At 39.4% G+C, this 22,341-nt stretch overlaps 1 protein-coding gene across 1 annotated transcript in view; it reads right to left on the bottom strand.

Moving 5' to 3' along the window:
* Window positions 1-284: 284 nt before the first annotated feature.
* The window catches only part of RAB2A (RAB2A, member RAS oncogene family), a 55,617-nt gene continuing 33,560 nt past the window's right edge, over window positions 285-22,341 (bottom strand). The window contains exons 6-8 of the mRNA XM_080938489.1: window positions 20,833-20,944; window positions 3,323-3,391; window positions 285-1,587 (exon numbers count right to left, since the gene is read on the bottom strand). Of these exons, the coding sequence (XP_080794615.1) occupies window positions 1,492-1,587; window positions 3,323-3,391; window positions 20,833-20,944 (277 nt within the window). The 3' untranslated portion in view covers window positions 285-1,491. The remainder of the gene's footprint in view (window positions 1,588-3,322; window positions 3,392-20,832; window positions 20,945-22,341) is intronic.

Genomic DNA, 22,341 nt, shown 5'->3' with positions numbered 1-22,341 from the left:
TCACATAAAAAATGCTCACAAACTACATGTCCTCCTTCCCTTTTCTGTGCCACAATCAGCCTCGGGACAGCATCTGGCGATTCCCTGCTAGACAGAGCAGTGACAGAGCTGACAGGTCTGTGGGAGGTCAGCTCACGTTCTCGTGCAAGGTGAACAGCAAGGAGGGAGTGCATAGTGAGCCCTCCCACACTCACTGACTCTCCAGGACAGCACGCTGGATGGAACACAGGAAAAAGGTGCCAATGTACTTACAAACAGATTTAAGATGTGCTCATCATAAAAAGGACGCTTTTATACACAGGACTTTATTTTGCACTGCTGTAACAATTTCATTCTAGACCAAGGGAGAAAAAGAAAGGATAAAACCACCACAGTGAGTTAACAACTAAAACTTTGCTACTTTGAACAGGATTTTCCATCTGTTAGATTTATTTTCATATCCTCCTCAAAACAGACAGTAAGCTTACCATATTTTAAAGATTATAGATAGGTTGCCACTGAAAGAAAAAATTTACACAGTCACTGTACATCAAGGTTGACAAACTGCCCTGCATGAAAATATACTTAGAAACTGTGTGAATAAAAGGGAACATCATTGTGTCTAAGGGAAGATTAAGTGGTATGGCGTGCCCTCTCCGTGTGGCCACCGCTCTTGGGAGTTGCGTAGTGTTGGAGTTTCTGTTTCTGCCCTTCCCACTCATCATATCGTGTTTTACCCAACAGCACTCATTAAGGCAAACAAATCCTTTTTGTGAAGCGGTCTCAAGAAATTGTGGACAAATAGCAACCTTTTGGCATTAAAACAGGTTAACACACACACAGCCTTTAGTAATACACAGGAAGCGGATTGTTCTTGGACTAGTGACAAGAAAAGATGAACATGCTCATTAACGATGTCAAAAAGTTTAAAAGTCAGTGTCCAAGCAATTCCTAACAATGCTTCTGCAGCTTCAAGCTCCGAACAGTGGTAGAATTTATGCAAATGCATTAGAATTCAAGCTTGGCAAATCACACCCAAGCAGGTTATTAAACTATATATACAGAAAGCAAATTATAAATACAGAATTCAGACTTCTGCTTTTCCTTATATCCTTGAAAGTTGACAAACCTTTTGAGGACAGTCCTATAATATTAACATCAGGTAACCACAGGTATTGGGAAACCTAACTACACAAACTGATTTAAAATACTCACCATGACTTTGTAGTGTTTAATACAATTCAGCTCGTAGTTAAGGGCACAAGACAACATTTAACAAAAATAATCACATCAATTGACCTAGAAATCAAATGCAAATAGATATGAATACAATCTCCAAAATCTGTCTTTTTAAGTGAACATTAACCATTTATTCAAAGTTATACAAGAATCTGAAAGATTAAAGTCTCCTGTGACATAAAGCCATTTCAATAGTTTCATGTCTCAGCTGAGCATGAGGAAAGAGGGTGAGAGTGCGTGGCTCCACTGGGCAGCTGGCCGGTAATGACAGACTCAACAGCAGCCTCCCCCTGCCTGCTGTCCTCCTTGGTTGCCTCCATGAGATGCATTGGTAGCAGCATGCTGAGGGCCAATTTTAATGCCATTTGCCTAAAGTAGAAGAAACAGGATTGTAAATAAAAGTGGCCCAACCGTGCAGGAGACTAAGTAGATTATTATTATTTTTTTAATTCACGTAATTCTTAGTGATTTAATTTTGCCAAACAACTCTAAAAAATATTTTAAATAGATTTTTGAAACCAGGAGGAAATGTTTTGGAAAAAACGTTTGTTAGGAACTGGTGGGCAGAAATGAGATAATGCTGCTTGCCAGAGAGCGTCATAGTGAAGAGATTACTTGTAACAATTAGTACATGGAATGGTTATTAAAGAGTAAAACTATCCAAAGCCTTCACTGCTCTAACAGGACAGAAAATCCTTCTTTTAGACAGCATTTCTGTTCCATGTTGAATCAGCTGTGCAGGCTGGGGGACATGAGTGTTCTGTGTCATCAATAATTTCTGTGATCCCCAAAGACATGGCAGGGTGCCAAGAACCCACACACAGAGCGGTTCTTTCATTCGTCAAATTCACACTTGTGTCTTAACCCTCGCTCCCTCAAGTGGGTTTTACCTAAAAATACAACACTTTGCGAAAAGTAATACAGTAGCTCCAGAAATTAAGCTCTTAAGGAAACTTTGTGTCACAGTAAATCTCAGATTTATGGTGCTTGGCAGTTACTCTGCAACAGTAGTAGCCTTGGGGCTTCTGGCACTGGCTCACTATTGACAGTGGCTGATGTGGTTTCTTTTCAGTCTTTTGACTCCTCTTTAATAAAAAGCATGCCCTATGGCTCATTGGTTCTGCCCCCTCTGGGCTGGTAGCAACTTCTTGAGGAATCAGGAGTCAGCCTTGGCATCAGGCCAAATAAATAGCATGGCCTGTTGGCTTCTGACAGCACATTACAGTCAGAGCTGCAGAAGGCACAGCAAAGCAGCTACTATATGAAACCAGACAGAACAGCACACGTGCCCTTTAAACAGGCGGCAATTACTGTTCAATTTATAGGGTATTAGTCTCTGAATGGTGTCACCTTTAAATTAACTCAAAAAGTATTGCCATGTAAGTCTAAATGTAAGATTTAAAGCTATGCTACTCCAAATTTAAAGAAATCAAGCAGTATCTGGAAACGGAAAGCGATAAATACAGAGAAGGGAATTTAGGTCAAATGACAACTCGTGGGCAACCACAATCATCCTCCACGTTACACTCTGTCTAATCATGCTCAACAAATTGGGCTCAAAATAACATTAGAGAAAGGACACGCCAACTGTTAATTATATATCGATTGGGCCTTCTGAAAGATGTGTTTGCTCTAATAAGAGTCATTTTCAAATTGGGAATTGCCTTCTCTCACCAGAAGAGAGCATATTGCAGGAGTCCACAGGCCTCGAATTTACACACTAGGATATTATTCCTCGACAGAATAAGTACATGTGAACAGATGCAGGTCTTCTTTGCAACTGAGGAAATTTACATTATTTTCATTGTTTGTAATGAACAGACAGGGCCATTCATTTTAATCCAACTTCATAAAGTGATCCTCTACTACAATGAGTACTTAACCAAAGTACTGCACACACCAAGTAACATAAGCACCTACCTACTGTACTCCACACATCAGGTATTACATGTACCAGACTTTCAGATAGATGATTATTACTAATGTGGCAATGGATGATCAATTGAACCATTTTAGAATAAAAAAATAACAAAATCATGAATTCAAATACTAAGTTGGTATCAATTCAAAATTAGTGCTCTGAATAATATTTTTGTATACACACCTCATTATTAATGTCAAAGACCCCTTCTTGGATTTTTTCATAAATTTCTTTTGCTGTGTTAATAAATGCCTGAAATATAAAGTAGGAAAATTGGTTTGAATTACTCAAAATCACAACAGTAAAGGAACATTATACACAAGCTCAAGGGACTGGTGAGTGGTTCAATGTTCTTCCAAAGGACCTGAGCTTGACTCCCAGCACTCATGCTTGGGGGGGGGGGGTTCCCAACGACCTGTAAGTCCAGCTCTAGGGAACCTGACGCCTTCCTCTGGCCTCTGTGGGCATTGTCCTCTGACCGTGATGCTGGTGAAGAACTCTTGAAGGTTGGATAAGCTGGCTTATACCGAGGGTGAAAGTATTTGCCATAAAAGCTTGATGATCTGAGTCTAATCCCCCCAAAAAAAGAACAGACTCCAGAAAGTAACCTCCATACATGTGCCAAGGCATGAATGTGCCTGTGTGTACACACACCAAACACACACACCACACACAAATACATAAAAACTCTCTTGAAAATATCGTAACACTTGGTACATGAAAATTATTATTTTTGCATATCCTTATTAATTAGTGACAGAACCTTGATCATCTCAATAGATGCATAAGAAGCATTTGATAAAATTTATAACTTTTCATCAAGGAAAATGTCCAATACAGTAGGACTAGAATGGAAAGCTTGAATGATGAAATATCTAAAGCGGTGGTTCTCAAACTTCCTAAAGCTGCAACGACCCTTTAATACAGCTCCTCAGGTTGTGATGTTACTCCATTGCTACTCTGTAACAGACACTTTGCTACTGTTATGAATTGTAATGTAAATATATCTAATTTCTCACAAGGGTCAGGACCCACAAGTTGAAAACTGCTGATCTAGGACAAGGCACAGCTGATGGCATCCTCACTGGGAAACCTCTAACCCGAGTAAGCAAGGATGCATGCCAGACTCCATTTGAATCATAAACACTGTTTGTTCATAATGGCTGAAATATGAAACAACATGACGTTTACCCACTAGTGAGTGAAAACTGAAAGGGCCACTGATATAACATTCAGCCAATTAAAGAATGAAGATTTGGGCTTTATCCTTTATATTGCGGTTGACCTCTGAAAAATGCATAAAATATACGACACATAAAGGAGAGTAACTGGCAACTAGGATTTCTCTGGGGTCTTCCAAGTATCCTCGGATTATTAGACTGTGGTGACAGCTGTGCAATTCTGTAAATAGTTCAAATTTAACTAAACGTGCTTGAAAAGTGTGGCTTTTATGGTAAGTGGATTTTATCTCCAAAGCAAATTATCACCAAGGAAGGGAAAGAATGTCTTAAATGTGTATAGGAGAACCCACATCAACTGGGCACTTTACACACGCCAACATGTCTGCACTAGCTGATTTAGAGGACAATGTTCCACATGGGACTGCTTTTGCCATCCTTAATCCTGTAGTCTGAAAGACAGTCAGAGTCAGGCCAGGAGATGGCTCAGCAGGTCAAAGTGTTTATCATAAAATCCTAAAGACTCAAATTCAATCCTGGAACACATTTCAAAGATCAGAAAGAGTGACCATGCCTAGCAATGCCAGCATTCCTACAGTGACAGAGGGAGAGCCATCAACTGGGAGCTATGTGTGCAGCACAGTGGCAATGTGACACACTTATACGTATCTCATGAGTGTTCTCTCTCACACATACATCCTCTCAATAAATCTTTAACACAAAGAATAAGAGAATCAGGGTTCAAACGGTAGAGACACTGTTCACGTTGAAGAGCTTTGCTCTCTGCTACACAGTGCACTACTACACTTCAGAAAATGGGGTGAGTGTGAGAAACCACTCATCAAATTAAGCCTCTAAGTTGTTCACAACCATCCTGTTTATGTAGACTATTTAAGGTCGTTTATGTGAATATTATCAGTGCTACAGAGGACGCACAAACTCTGAGAGAATCTAAACTATCGGATTTGAGAGAACTAGAGTATTAACCAGTATGAGGAGAAAAGGCATCTTCAAGTAGCATCTTATGAAACTTCACAGGAGGTCTTCTGAATGACCACCAGCACAGATCTAATGGAAATTAAGAAGTAAAAAGTTCAAGGGGAGGCAGGAATCCTAGCGCTCCTCCTTTAGATACTGGAAGCATCTGACTGCTGAAGTTGCTATCATAGCTTTTGCTTCCAATTAACAGGACTGTTACGTTTTCACCTTTAAAGGCCTTACAGCTCCCCAGAGTAATCAATCTACGGCAGCTCAATTACTATACCAAGCCCACCCCAGTCAGCAAAGGAGGGCTGCACGACTGTGGCAGGAGCACAGGGTATGAATATGCATAAACTCTAAGTGGCCGATCGAATCATCAGAGGGTCATGAGAATTTGCTGCGGAAATAATGAGAAAAATTAATCACTGGTGATTCACAATGCATTTAGGAGGCAAGCACGGTTTTCATGTGTGTGTGTTGGCTTTAAAGTGAAGGAGAAAGTAGTTTTCCACCAACTAAGAACTGATTCACATTCTTCAAAACTGAAGTTATCCTTATAAATAAGTAAAAATTTAACATTATTACAAATAACAAGTCAATTACAATAATGGCTTCAGAAACCTGGCTAACTGAACTAAAAGACACAGACTTTGCGAGGCTGCAACTTTTCCAACAGGAGCACCATATGTGTGCATGCCAACCCAATGCCAGACTCCCAGGTCCCATGAATGCAGAGTAGCATGTGTGGGAGTGCTGACACTGCTAGACCTCACAGAAACAAACAGGTCTAACGCTAACCCAGTACAGAAAGACTCATCCAGTTGACAAACTGTTCTGCTTATTAGAGAAATCATTTAAAAGCTAGCATAAGAAAGCTAAGCTATGTAAAAATTTCCATATGTAATACTTTTATTCCCTAAACAGTATTTACTACTTTATTCATACTTTAAAAGCACAGTTGTACCACATTTGAGATATATTTTAATTATGGAAGGCATGAAATTAATTTTCTTTGAATTGAAATATATAAATGGTTATAAAGTTTTCATTATAATTCACTTTCTCAATGAACTAGTTGTTGAATAATGCCACCTCTAACTCTGATTCTTTGATTAAACCCTTAAAACAAGATAATCTTTTTCTACCTTTCTGCGTATAATATAGAAAATACTATGTAAATGCAGTTTTAGATACTTCAAAATTAGTATTTACTACACATTATTAGGTAACTAAGACTGGCTCTAATGATTCCTTAGAATGTGAAATCCAGCATGTCAAATGGAGACATCAATATACCTATTTAAACTGTAGAGCTATTGGCTAGAATGGAAGATTCTCCAAATACAATCAATATTAAAACGGACACTACTAAGGCTCACTGCTGGTCAAGCAAACTTCTAAGTTAATACTGGGCTCACATACAAATTCTCTCTTTTCAAGATTTAAAAAAAATCAGTAATAAGAGATATTCAAGGATATAATCATAAACTGGCTAGGATTAAAAATAATAATTTTAATGGGCATGGCTCAATGGTTAAGGCACTTGGTGCCCTTGCAGAGAACCGATGTTTAATTCTCAGTACCCACATGGCAGCTCATAACTGTCTATAGTTCCTGACTCCAGGGGATCCAATCTCCTCTTCTGACCTCCACAGGGATCAGAAGCACACGTGGTAAATATATATACAGAAATGTAACACACTTATACATATAAAATAAGAATTTACTGATATGGGGCTGGAGAGATGGCTCAGTGGTTGAGAGCACTGACTGCTCTTCCAGAGGTCCTGAGTTCAATTCTCAGCAATTACATGAGGGCTCACAACCATCTGTAATGGGATCTGATGCCCTCTTCTGGTGTGTCTGAAGATACCGACAGTGTACTCACATACATAAATAAACAAATCTTTAAAAAACAAAGCCCCAACTTTAAAAATTCTAATTCCATTCTTCATTATCAATCTTCATAGATGTTTTTCAAATGCTAGTTCATATTGCTGATCTGACAGGACATTTCGGCTAGGACTGGTAGAAGACGAGTGCTAGGCGGCACTGGGTCCTGACACACACACACACACACACACACACACACACACACACACACACACACACACACACACACGACACTCTGTGCACGGGAGCAGGGGTGACGCAGCACACTTTTTATTACCGCTTTACAGCTTTGAAGTGAAAACACTGACCTTCAGCCGACTCGCACTGATTTCATTACGGGTCACACTGCCACCTGGTGGCAGGACAGACAGGACATTAAATCTGACCTCAAAGCAACTCTCCGAGAATCTTGAACAATTTCTCTTAAACAGATGCTAGAGAACAAGGTGTTTTGCAAGACAAATGACTTTGTAGTGTTCTCTTTCAGCTAGAAAAAATGACAGAGCTAAAAATCTTTAATTTTCTTCTCAAATGCTGAAAGCAACTACATGCATCAATTTGTCTGTGCTAAATAACCAATAATTTATAAAGTGCTTACTGGTGGCACTAAGTATTTTATATAGCTTGCATTGTTTCCTAAAAGAAATTAAAATTCTATTTTAAAAAATCAAAGATTTAAATTCCTTTCACAAAAGCTTATAGGTATGGGATGATGTTATGCCTCTGAAACTCACACACATAGGGGAACGAGGTTCTTCTGGTTCAAACTCCAGCACCAGTGTGTGGCCTGAGAAGCAGTGCTCTACAGGAGAAAAGGTATAAGTGTGTAAGTCAGCAAGCCCTGCCGATATTCCAGAGTAATGAATGTGGTCAATGCTCAGGAGAAAATGAAAATATCTTGATTAAGAAAATACTAAAAAGAGAATTAACAAATCATGCATGGAGTGAGCACTAAAGAGATACAGATGGAGACAAATCCAGCAGACACGGATGGGAAGTCCTATGAGAGCACTAAGCAAATTTTAGTATTAGGGAGCTTAGGTAAAGACCTCCTTCAAATTCTGTAACTTTATTGGGATCCTATGCACTTTAGTCAAGAGGCCTCAGATCACAGTGGCTTTCAAACCCTATCTCGAGGCAGCGTTGCTTTGGGATGAGGTAAAGAGTAATGGAGGCTAGTCAATCTGCCTTAGCTTCTTCAGCTTCCTGCTGCCTCTGATGTCTCTATCAATGGAAGGGCAGAATGAAATCACGTAAATTAAATGAAAGAAAGTCAGCTTGTGCATGGAATGAAAGATACCATGTGAAATTCTAAAGTTGTATGAAAGTGGCAGTTGGTGTTTTAGATACATGCATGCTTATACATAAATGTCCACTTCACGTGACTGTGATACACATGAAGCTACCTTGGTTAGCAAAGTGGATACAACTTCCAAGAGTTAAAAGTAGGACCATCTGGGCTGCAGAGATGGCTCAGTGGCTAACAGCACTGACTGTTCTTCCAGAGGTCCTGAGTTCAATTCCCAGTAACCACATGGTGGCTTACAACCATCTGTAATGGGATCTGATGCCCTCTTCTGGTGTGTCTGCAGACAGCTACAGTGTACCCGTATACATAAAATAAATAAATCCTTAGAACAAAAAAGTAGGACCACCTTCAAAGTTTCCAAGTCTGGTGGCCAACAGCCAGCCCAGAGGTAGTGAAGCTAGGTCAGCGCTGCCCTGATATTCCAGGAGAGAGGTAGTTATGACAAAAAGCTTCCCTCCAGGGACAGACCATCCTAGTCTGTTTGTAAAGTTCTCTTCTAGGCTTCAACACAGACCTGAGTAGAAGACAAGAAAGCCTCCAGCTCAGTCAGATTCCAGCTGCCTGAAGGACTTTTCACTACTTAGGACTATTACTAAGAAGCACAGCCTTTCATAATGTAAGCAAAGGGCCTTGAAGCGAGGGATGCACTTCACAGATGATTAATTCCTACTTTAATATGAAGAATACATTGTGGGTTGCTGGCAACCAAAGGGCCTTGGCTGTCAAATTATGGAATCTGATGCTAAGACTGTGGGGGACCACTACACAGTTTTAAAGAAACTGGAGAGCAACAATCATTTTTCACTTTTTAGAAGCTTTCAGACAACAGTGGAAGACTGAAAAATGAAGACAGTAAGTCCTATTAGGAAGCAATAAGGGTCAATAAAGCAACAGGAAGGCAATACAGATTAATGGGGTGAGTGACTGAAGGGATATGCAGACATAGAATACCGCGGGCCAGACTAGCGCAGCGAAGGACTCCGGCCCAGGACAGGTTATGACTGTGGGTCTGAAGACCATTCACAAAGAGCTCTCTAGGAGAGTAGAACTTGGAGTTAAGGGGCACTTCAAGTCTTGAGAATTTTGGAGAGACATAAAGAAGTGGGAACACCAAACTAAGGAAGCTATTTATAAGAGTAGTCAAAGATATGAAGAGACTGTTTACAGTAGGAATGGAAACCCATTTGTTAGCTATGGGTTATTCTTAAAGTTGCATGAACTTACCAATGGGGAAAGAATTCAGGTGAGAAACTTAGAAAAAGGACTAGGGAAACTCGTTGGAAACTGAAAGAGAATACATCCAGAACTGGAGGGATGGGTTTTTGTTTTGAAGACAGCTGAACTTTGATCCTATAATTACATGCTCTAGCTAGGAGCAAATAAAAAAGGAAGGGATGAAGAGGGCTTGAAAGCGTGTGCTTTACAAGGGTGGGGAGTGCTCTGTCAGCCTTTCCTGTGTGGTAACTGAAGTGCAACCTGCACTGCAGCAGGAGTCTTGAGCAATGTGCACACAATACCTATCACTGGAGAAGCGCTCACCCAGACAGCGCAGTGTGAGGAAAGCATGTGGGACATTTAGATCAGAAGAAACACTTTTTGTGCCTTCTGCCACATGTCAAGTCAGAGGAAAAAAAAAAACTTGAGGTACTGGGTGGGCTGTGCTAACGGACGAGTAATTTCCCCTAGATACATGGAGGGAGCGATGCTTAGAAAATTAGAAGTTAAATAAAACATCAATTTTCTCTGAGACAAGGCTTTACTCTGCCTGGGCTAGCCTCAAACACACAGCAAGTCTTCCGCCCTCAGTCTACTGAGCGCTGATATCACAGGCACGAGCCACCATACCAGCCTTTTCAGGAGATTTCTCTACAGTGGCTTCTCAGACATGAACACGCTATTTTCTGGTTCTCTCCTATACTTGCTTGCCCTAGGAATCCCAAGCCAAACAATCATTACAGGCATTCTCGACCACGTGGCAGTATACAGGGGAATGACAAGAACCTGAAATGCCTTGGCCTGAGTCCTCTGTGAACAATGACTCTGCACACGAAAGCACCTAAGAAAATACACAGTGAATAATCTGCCTGCAGTATTACTGTAAGCATGTATAGTACTTGGACCTTATGCTTAAAAAGGCTAGTGATAGTTACCAAAAGCATCAAAAGTAACTTACGAGGGGAAAAAGACCAAGAGTACTTTGGTTGAAACTGGTTGTCTTAGGTGTCTTCTGTTGTGATGAATGCCATGACCAAACACACTTGGGAAGGAAAAGGACTTATTTCCCACACTTTCGAATATCATGGAGCAGCCTTCACCATGAGGAAGTTGGGGCAGGAACTTGTAAGGAGGATCTGGAGCGCAGACACAGAGGAGTGCTGCTTACTGGCTTTCTCCCCACGGACAGCTCAGCTTGCTTAGCTCTACAACTCACGTCCACAAGTCCATGGGTAGCATAGTCAGTCCCCTGTGGGCCTAAGGCCCACCTTCATCAATCATTAATCAGGAAAATAGACAAGAAAATTTGCCTACATGCAATCTCATAGAGATTTTCTCAACCGAGGTTCATCTTCTCAGATAACTTTAACTCATGTTAAGTTGACAGAAAACCAACCAGGACACTGGTCCTTAGATTACACTGCCATTTAGGGAAATGAAGTCCGAGGGGAGCTTCTACCACACTTACAGGTGTATTCCTTCAGTGTTCAGGGTCACCATCATAACCTGTACAGAATCTACTTAATAAAAGCAATACACTCTTATTATAAGCTGCAATGTAAAAACTATAATGTATCATTTGGAAATAAATAGATAAAATTAGTAGATAACAGACATGTTTATAATGGAAAAGGCTTTTCCATGCTTGTGTAATTAATGTTTATGTGTATAAATTTTGTGTGTGTTAATATATATATTCCCCCCTCTTTCTTTAATATCTAAAGATATAGCTAAGAAATTCTTACCTTCATTGTTAATACCTAGTTTAGGCAATGGGGTCTCACTTTGTTTCCATTTTCTTTATAAATTAACTTCAAGTATTTGTATTGTTTTGGTACTGTTTTAAACTTAAGATCAAGACAGATGGCCTCAGTTCTGGTAAGAGCAAAACAATTGGCTCATCAGAGGTTATTACTGAAGAAAATATATGAGTAGAGAGGTGCTGAAGAATGATGCTGGTGGTTCCTGCACCAGAAAGGTTGAGTACAGTAATGTGGGGGACAGCAACCTGGAGTCCCGGATCACCCTCCTGTTAGAAGCAGCACACTGAACAGAAGGGATGCTGTCTTTACTTTCAGGTAGTAAGTGAAATAGAGCAGTTTTAATATCAAAATTACAGTGCTAAGCCACACTTCTTGTTCACTAAGAGTTGCTGCTAATTCAGCTCTTGGAATTTATATTACTCTACCTCAGTAGTTGTCAACCAGGACTAATGTAATGACACTGTGGACCAGACAATGGTCCGCTGCAGTTTCCCTAATCCTATTTGTCCCTAATTACATCTTTAATGAATGAAATCATTATGTTGACTAATAGTAAACAGTAAATGTAAAGATTATATAAGCTTATTTCCAGCTAATGCTGAAACAACAGTGGTGTTATGTTTTAAATATTCTAATCCCTTCAAGGGAAATATAACCCACATCTCTTGGTTTCTACTTACATTACAAAAACCCACATTTTTGTTAAAATATATAAAAGGAAACAATAGGCTCATTTCTAAAGACCAACAACATTCCACTGGGACTTAGCCAATGCAAAATCATGAAGCCTTAATTTTCTATAAAGAACGCATAATCAGATGGTCCATTAATCACAAAATAGACACATCTATGAGTCACTTATCTTGTATCATAATTATCTTTAAATGCACATGTTAAAAGATGACTCATATGTGAGATATTTACTCATCTGGCTGCTTATACTTCAGAGACTTTGAGCACAGGGTCTCAAACAGATAGGACAATATTCTAACCATGAGATACACCCTGACCTTGATGGTTTTACTCTTTCTGCAACACAGAAGACTGCTTAGACACTGTGTGGATCTACCAAAATGAGCTAATGGATAAATGTGTTTGGCTTTAAAAATCATACAATTAATTGTGCTTAAAAATCTTATACATAGGGGGTCAGGGACTGGAGAGATGGCTCGGCAGTTAAAAGCACTTGTTTTTGTAGAGGACCTGGGTTTGGTTCCAAGCACCCACAAGGCAGTTCAAACCATCTGTAACTCCAGTATCAGGTACAAGTGGTATAATATAGCAAATATATTATATTTAATATAAATTAAAATATACATACATGCAGGCAAAATATCACATACAATTTTAAAAAATCTAAAAATAAAAGTCTGCCATGTAGACACTGAATAAACAGTTGGTTGTTTTATCTTCAAATCAGGGCTCTTATTCCACACAGACCTGTCTTTTTGTTTAGTCTAACATCTTTAGTTAGTTTGGAGACAGTCTCTGTCTGTCTGTATCTCTATACACACAAACACACACACTTTTTACAAACCTGAATACTAACTCCATTATGGTACATGGTAAACACAACACTTAGGGACTGAACTATAGAAGAAGTTCTTACTGCAGAAAGGATACATGAAAACTCCTAAGTGTCACATTTGACACAATTTTATCAACTTAGTAATGTGAAAAATAAATTCAGTATTCAAAAATTCATGAAGTATAATTTAATCCTTAGTGTCTACTAATAAAACTTTGCAAAGGATTACATTTAAATTACATTATTAGTATTTTAAAGACTTATTTCTACTTTATGTGTTTAAGCATTTTGCTTGATGTATATATGTGTACCATATGTGAGGTCAGAAGATACCATCAGTTCTAGATTGACAGAAGACCCTGAGCCATCATGGGTGTTTGGAACTAAACCCAAGTTGTCTGGAAGTGCACTAGTGCTCTTAACAAGTGACTTCTCCAGTCACAAAGTTTGTTTGTTTGTTTATTTATTTTTGATCAACCCTTTTATTTTGAGACAATTGTCAACTGGTACGCAATTATATGAAGTAATACAGTCACCCAGTATGGCTTTTCTTTAGTTTTCTCAGTGGCGACTTCCTAGAAATAGTACAGTTTCCAAAAAAATAAATTAAAAAAAATAAAGTAAAACAAAATAAAGATGATTATTGTAGCATGCTGTGCCGGTTGACTAGCAGTGGCCGCATAGGCTCATATATTTGAATGCTTAGTGACAAGGGAGTGAACTTGGTAGGATTAGAAACTTTAGGCGATGTGGTCTTGGAGGAATACGTCACTGGGTTTGAGGTTTCAACAGCCCACAGCAGGCCTAGAGCTGCTCTCTTCCTGCGGCCTGTGGACCACACCTCTCGGGAAGTAGAACTCACGTACTTCTCCAGTGCCGTCCTTGCCTGACTGCCTGCCCATGACAGACTAAGTCTCTCAAACTGTAAGCAGACCTTCCATCACATGCTTTTCTTTTATGAGGTGCCTTTGCCATAGTATCTCTTCACAGCAATAGAACAGTGACTAAGACAGACTTTAAGTGTTGTCTTTTTATAGTCCTAACACTTCCTCCCACGCAACACCTTCCTGGGTCCTGGCAGTGATTCATCTGTTCTGTGGACTCTTAAGTTCATCACCTCAAGGAAAGGGGGCAAAAAAAAAAAAAAAAAAAAAAAAAAAAAAAAAAAAAAAAAAAAAAAAAAAACCCACAGTGGGCAAAGCTTAGTGTTTGACTCAGTGAGCTTAGTTACCTGGAGCTTCATCCAGTATTTTCATAGAACAACATTTTTTTCCATTTTATTTTTTAGTAAGGAAGTTTCCTTAGACTAAATAAAAAGGTGCTAAGTTATTTCTAGCTTGAGACTATTATGAATAAAGCTGTTATAATTACTGGTCTATAGGTTGCTGTGCAGGCACTCATTTCTCTTAAGTGCTCATGAGTGTAATTGCGTGTTACTCAGTCCTCCCACCCATGTGTGGGTGACCAACTGTGCAGTCCCCAGCAGCCTGTGGTGCAGTCTCTGCCTTTCATCTGGGCGATCCGATAGGTGTGTAGTTAGTGCCTTGAGACTTCTGTGTGACACAGGCTCTCACCATGGAGCAGGGGCAGGCCTGGAACTCAGCTGCAGACCAGTCTTGAGAAAGGAACGGCCTGTCTCTGCCTCCTGAGTGCTACGATTAAGGTGAGCACCAGCACCACACGGTTGAGCTTTTGGTTTTAGAGTCTAGATCTTAATATTTTATTGGATCTGGGCTTAAAGAGTGTTTTCTCTTTGTGTGTATACCTGTCTTTTTTTTTTTTTTTTTTTTTTAAATCTGCCAAGAATGCTTCAAAGAGCACACGTTCTGAAAGGTCAATTTATTAATTTTTCCTTTTAAGAGTTATTGCTTTGGAGGCAAGTGTGCCTATGCCCCTAGAGTGCTGCTTTTTTATCTAAGAGACAAAACAGAGACAAAAGCACCTTGAGTTTATTTTCTTGTATAAATGTGAGATCCAGGGGTTGGCTTCAACCACAGCAGCACTCTTTGTTTTAGGCGGTCTTGTGACTACTGCCCTGTGCCTTTGTTAAGTCAGCTGACTGTGAGATGTCCAAGCTACAGGTTACGCGCTGTCCATATGCATATCTGGCTCTGGGTCTTAGTGGTCACAGCTGTGTGGCACCTGAAACCAATGAAAAGAGATGCACCCTGCTTTTCCTTCCAGGTTGTTTTGGTTACCACAGACTTTTTGCATCTCTGTATGTATTTCATATTATTTTCTACATTTACTAAAAATGGAATTTTGTTTTGATAGAAATATTGTTAAACCTTTATGTTAAACTGTAAAGTAAGTTAGTGTTCTATTGCTGTGAAGAGACACCAAGACCAGGGCACGCCTGTCATTTTTATTTTTATTTTTTTGGAGGCAAGTTTTCTCTATGTATCCCTGGTTGTCCTGGAACTTGCTTTGTGGACCAGGCTGGCCTTGAACTCGAGAGAGCTCCACTGGGCCTAGTGCAGGCTTCTGAAACCTCAAAGCCCCATTCGTCAGTGATAAGGCCACACCCACTCCAACAAAAATCAAAACCCCCTAATAATATCACTCCCTAGGAACCTTTGGGAGCTGCTTTCATTCAAACTACCACAGTCACCATTAAGAAGCGGAACACTTTGAACAAGTCTCCATCTACTTTGATCTTTTCCTTCGTTCATTAGTTTTAGTAGTTTTCATTGTATGTTTTACATGTACACCCACAATCACACATATTTAATTTTGTGTGTTGGGTAATATGCATGTATGGTTACCAGATGTTACAATGTGACCTCTGTGGAAACCAGAGGTCAACATTGGTTGTCATCCTTAGTTCCTTTTCTATTTCAGTTTTAACTTTTTTTTTTTTTTTTTTTTTGAGATAAGGTCTCTGTGTGACAGCATTTCTCAGTGAACCTGGTACTCACTGATTTAACTAGACTGGGTGGCTCCTGGGATCTGACAGTCTTTTGCCTTCCCCAAACCCCAACATTGGTTTTCAGGCATGTGTGATGTCTCTGGCTTTTTCTGTGGGTGTAATTCCAACTTGGGTCCTTTTGTTTGCAAATCAAGCACTTTAACCACTGAGACATATCTTTAGCCCGCTATACAGATTTTTAGATTTACATATAAGCATTTAATTTTTGTGATTATAGATGGTACTCAAATATGTTCATGTTTCCATGAATTTAACAGAAATATAATTGTTGTGTTTATCACATGTCTACCAACCTTGAAGTCAGTGCCCTAAATGATTGTCGACTTTTACTTTGTAAATTTCTAGAGATTTTCCTAGTGTAATTATGCCACTCACAAAACATTTTAATTTTTCTGTCCTGAATTGTATGCCTTTCTTTCTTTTTTTATATTAGTGTGCATGCTAGCTAGACCATCCATCAACCCATCTGATAATGCAATTAAGACCAAACACAGACATTTTTTCCTTGTTCCTGGATGAAGGGACAAGGCATTCAGTTTATCATTAACTTTAGCTGTGGTGTGTTTGTGTGTTTGAGCACGCACGCTCGTGCACATGTACATATTCTTTATCAAGGTGAGGAATTCTCTTCAATTTTATTTTCTGAGACTAAAACGAAAAAGTAACAAGCATGGGTGAGCAATGCATTTTTTCATTTTTTGTTACCCAGATTGATTGTGATCTTCCTGCCTCACTCCCAAGTACTTGGGATTATACGAATGAACCACCATGCCCAGTGTTACTGCTTTCTTGTAATTTAAATATTTTTAGACTTATGATTTATATATTATTTCTTGTGCATCTCTGTAACATCTTTCAAGTGCAGCACAGGTACTGAATTATACATACGTAAGCAACCACCATCTACTAGTGACCTTGTTTTACCAAACTGAGTGACGTTTAGACTTTCCTTCCCATGATGCTTCTTTGTTATCTTTGGTCCCTTTGCCTGCACTGACGACTACATTGTGCAAGGTCACTTCAACCATCAGACATACTTTAAAACACTCAAGAGAGCATCATATTCACCTTTACATTCATTATGTTCTTCTTTCATTTTAAAAATTATTTCCTATAGACATTCTTCTATGGTGGATCTGTAGTTGACAAATTTATTTATCTGACATTAACTTGATTTTTCCTTCATTCCTGAAAGACATTTGTAGTAGGTACAAAATTCTAGGCTAATAATTGTTTGCTTTTAGCTCTTGAAAAATCTGTCATTTTCTCTGGTTCCCAAGGTTTCTTGTGAAAAATTCTTATGTGTTTTGCTTGTAAGTATGTACATCACATGTGTGCAATACATGGGAACCCCCTGGAACTGGAGTTACAAATATTTGTGAGCTGCCACATAAATGCTGGAAACTGAACCTCAGTCCTCTGCAAGCACAGCAAGTGCTCTTAACCACAGAGCCATCTCTAGCCTGTCTTGTGATTTTTGATGAGAGAGCTGTCACTTGAATTGCTGTGTCACATACTCCAACCCAACTGGGGTATTGCTTTAAGTTTTGTTCTTCTTTCACTTGCAGAAATTTGACCAGACAGAGCTTTCTTTGCTGATTTATCTGGTATTATACTGTTTGGGTTGGCTTGGCTTGAATCTGTACATTCCTTCCCCTGACCCTCATAATCAGTCAGTTTTTGTTCGGTTGTCTTAAATATTGAAGAAACATATTCTTTGCCTTCTTCTTCTAGAACAAATAATACATAACTACCCTTGTTATGGTCTCACAAGTCTATTTGGTACTATTCATTCTTTCTCCCGGGCTATTTTTTCCTGCAGCTCAGAAGCTGCTTTTTTGGGGGGATGCTAGGGATCAAATCCAGGGTTTCATGTGTACTAGAATGCTACACCATTCAGCCACACCCCTAGTCTATCATTGTACTTTAAACTGGGTAGTTTCTATTGTTTTAAAACTTAAAAAGTATTTAATTTTATGTTATATATAGATGCTTTGCCTACTTATATGCATGTACATGCACGTATACTGTCTACAAAGGCTAGAAGAGGGCAGCACATCCCCTGGAACTGTAGTTAAAAGGTTAGCTGTATTACAATGTTGGTGCTGGTAATTGAATACAGGTCTTCTGAAGGAGTAGCTAGTGCTTGTAAGCCCTGAGCCACTCCCCAGCTCCAGCCTCTACTGTGTTATCATGCCATTTGCTAGTTCTTTTCTCAGCCACACCTCTATCAGATTTATTAATTTCAATTATTTCAGTTTTAAGTTCTAAACATGATTTTTATAATTTTTGGTAGTCATGCCTCAGGTTTACTTATATAAGCAGTGCAGGATTACAGGTGTAGGCCAACATACCCAGCCTCTCTTACTCATTCAGTATGGATCTTTCTGGTGTAGGTAGCTGGGAATCTTCACCTGATGCTAGGAATCTTGAGGACTAAGTTGTACGAGTCTGGATTGCATTTAGGCCTCTGTTCTGTGGCTTCCTCTGTTGATACTCTAACTGGGAAGTAGTGCTACCATTTCTTTACTGGTAAGTAATACTAGGAAATTTTAGTCTAGTAGTGGATATGGTCCCTCTTTTTTCTATAATGTCTGGTATACTTATAGATGGTTGTGGGCTGCCATAGGGGTGCTGGGCACTGAACTCAGGACCTCTGAAAGAGCAGCCAATGCTTTTAACCACTGAGCCATCTCTCTAGCCCCTGCTTGTCTGTCTGTTTTTTGAAATAGGGACTCACTGTGTAGCCAGAATGGCCAGAATCTCACCAAGAGCTTCTGTCCCTCCCTCTCCATTTCTTTCTTGGTACTGGGATCTGTCCTGGGCCTCGTGTAAGTCAGATAAGCACTGTCATACCCCTGCCTAGAAAAGCAACTAAGAGTTTGCCAGGGGCTCTGTATCTAGGGGCCCCTTCCCAAGATACTTTGGGCTTTCTCTTAGTTGTGTATGGCAGCAGGAAAAGTTAATCTCAGCTGAAGTTAGTTACCAAGTTCGTATCAAACTCGTGGCAACTCTACTCGTGTCAGCATCCTGTGTGCTGGGATCACAGGCATTAATCCCACATCCCTCTTGATTCCAGCCATTTCTACGTTACAGTAATAGTCGTGCATCTTAAATATTCATCATAATATATTTAGCTTTTGGGAGGCAAAATAGTTTTCATCGTTAAGTAAAATGCTATTTCTTTAAGGCAAATTCCTGCTCAGATGAAATTTAAACAGTTAGTCTATAAGTCATAAATGTAGATTTATAGTCCTGCTCATCTATTCCAGGAACACAGCATTTCTTTCAAATACTCAACCAAAAGGACAACCGCAATTTACTGCTTACAAATAAACACTGTATTCATTAAGAAAAAAGCACACAAAGACATTAGAGGCAGAATCAGAAGTCTAAAGTTTTTCCACAAATTGAAGCCTTGTTATCTGACCTCACAGTGTGATTCTTAATTAATCAGCTATACCTAAGATGTCTTGAAACCCTTCCTCACCAAAGACTGGCCTCATGATTTCAGTACACTCCAACAGAGAGGCTCTATGAAACGAACGTTTCATATATATGTGCACATTTCCCCTTAAAGACAGACAAAAGTGTGGCAGAAACTTCTCCCTTGGTGCTGTGTGAAGAGAAGTCTATGTTATTAAGTTGTAAGCCTTCGGCTAACAGCACTACCTAGTGCCTGCACGAAATGCGTTTGGCATCACAGGGCTCCTCACCAAGTACTGAGAAGTTTACCAAGGAAAACTTCTTCACTGATAAACCAATGTCACAGAATCACTATAGTTAATTTTTTGCATTCAAGGGTTGTGATGGTTTGTATGTGCTTGGCACAGGGACTGGCACTATTAGGAGTTGTGGCCTCACTGGAATAGGTGTGGTCTAACTGGATTAGGTGTGTCACTGTGGAAGTAGGCATTAAGACCCTAGTTAGTTCTAGCTGCCTGAAAGTTAGTCAGTCTTCTCCTGTTTGCCTTGGAAACAAGATGCAGAACTCTCAGCCCCTCCCCCTTGCTCCTGCCTTGATGATAATAATGGACTGAACCTCTGAACCTGTAAGCCTGACTCAGTTAAATTTAATCTTTGTAAGCGCTGCCTTGGTGTCTGTTCACAGCAGTAAACCCTAACTAAGCAAGGGTTAATTAGAAAACTTCATATTTAATAATGGAATACTATGTCTAAAGTACTATGCTAGCTGATGCATAGGGCCCTTTCCTCAGCTATACTTATAACAGTAAGATTTTCCAGCTACTATTCTCTTTTTGTAATATTTTATTTATTTAACATATGGTTGCTCTGCTGCATATACATTCACATGCCTGAAGAGGGCATCAGATTTCTCTAAAGATGGCTGTGAGCCACCAAGTGGTTGCTGGGAACCAAACTCAGAACCTCTGGAGGAGCAGCCAATGCTCTTAGTTGATGAGCCATCTCTCCAGCCCCAGCCACTGTTTTCTAGGTCCCCTTCAGTCATTTCTATAAGCTGTTCTCATCCACGAGGAAGAAATTCAGCATCTGAGTAAACTGCTTTCTTAGTCTCATTTCCTCTTTTGATAAAATACAAAATATAGTAATTCTAATCTTTTAGTATAGTACATCCAAATAATACAGCATAAAAATGTATTCAGAAAACTAATAGTTCAGGATTAGAACAACAAAAAATGAGATAATATAATTTTCACCTATTAAAGACACAAGGATTTTCATATAGTGTTACTGCGCAGATATACTGACACATGCAGACCACAGGGCTTCAGAAGACAATGCAAAAAATCAGACAGCAACTGTTGTTAATATTCAACAACTACTAGAAACTTAAGCTTACAAAATAAAGTGCAGTAAATACAATGTTAAGTCTATGGAATATAGGTATAAGCCAATGGATGAGGTATTAACTTACCTCCTCTACATTAGAAGCAGTCTTGGCAGACGTCTCCATGAAGATAAGTCCATGCTCCCGTGCAAAAGCTTCACCTTCTTCCTTTTTCACTTCTCTCCTAGATTCTAAGTCACTGAGCACAGAAGAGAAAAGAGCTTTGTTAGTAATGAACATAGTAGAAATAGAGGAGTCAGTCAGTGGAAAATGCACCACAGAACTTAACATAGACCATTTTTCCAAGAGTTTCATACATAAAGATCAAAATGTTTGAAATATATCGCCTACTTTCAAGTGACTAGAATTCCAGCAAAAAAATATTCCGACTCTGAGCTCCAGAATGTTAAGACACTTATAGCAGCAGCAGGAAGGCAGCTTGGTATAGTACCTCATCTTCAAACACAGTGGGTTACCAAAGCAGAAAGTTACTTGGCTAAAAATTAGTTTAAAAGATGAGGACTAATCCCATCTCCTCATCCACTGTCCACAGTGCCCGACTTTCTAAAGACGAGGTAAAATATCTGCCATCCAACTCCCCAAAGTTATAAGAAACTTTGTAAAACTCAAAGTGTTAAAGAAATGTGGATTAGATTATTTATCTTGGTTTAATCCTTAGTTTCTTCTTAAAGCAAAGCCAATAGAAGATGGGTAGGGACAAACAGAAGTCTACATTAGAGCCTGGTGGTCTCCTTGCAGCGCTTTCATAAAGAGCTTCTTTAAGCATGCTCCAGTCTGAAAGTCCAAACCCTTTCCTCTTAGTGTTTATGTGAATGTATTGAAATGGCTGGCTACTTGGTCTGTTCGTCTTTCACTGTAATTATTCTGAATATCTAGCAATAGTTCAGTCCTCTTTATTCCTGAGACATTCTTGTTTTTGTTTCCTGGCCATCTCAAAGTGACTAGTTCTTTTGTCAAGAGCTTTTACCACAGTGTTCTGCATTTCCATGAACCTAAAGTGACATCACTGAGCAATTTAATGAAACTTTTTCTCACTTGATTTTCAGATAGGTATTTTTCTCATAACAGAAAACTGACCAAAGTACCAGTTATTATACAATCTTTATTAACCTTGCTGAGCATGGTGGCATATCCCTACAGTCTCAGCATGGGGGTAATAGGCAGAGGCTCACTGCAAGTTCAAGAACGGCATGTGGTTTACAGGTGAGTTCTAGGCCAACTATAGAGACTTTGTGAAAACACAAAACAAAAGCAACCAACCAGAACCCACCCTCTCCATTCAACAACACACAACACATATTTCAAAATCTAAAGTAAAGACAGTAGACCTTTCAATTTTGAGCCTCGTTGTCAAAGTTGATATGATTAGACTACAGTTTTCACATTTTTAAAATCAGATTATGACTAACCCACTAAAAGGTACATTGAAAAACTATCTTAAAAGTACTTGGTTTTCATAAGCTAGATGTGATGGCTCATGCTTTTATCCCCAGCATCTGGGGAACAAGGGAGGAGGGCAGGAGGCACTCTTGGCTACAGAGTTAGTTTTAAAGCCAGCTTGAGCTGCATGAGACA

This window comes from Micromys minutus (genome assembly GCF_963924665.1).
Source record: "Micromys minutus genome assembly, chromosome: 26".
Taxonomy (NCBI): Eukaryota; Metazoa; Chordata; class Mammalia; order Rodentia; family Muridae; genus Micromys; species Micromys minutus.
This window is presented reverse-complemented; position numbering and strand designations above follow the sequence as displayed.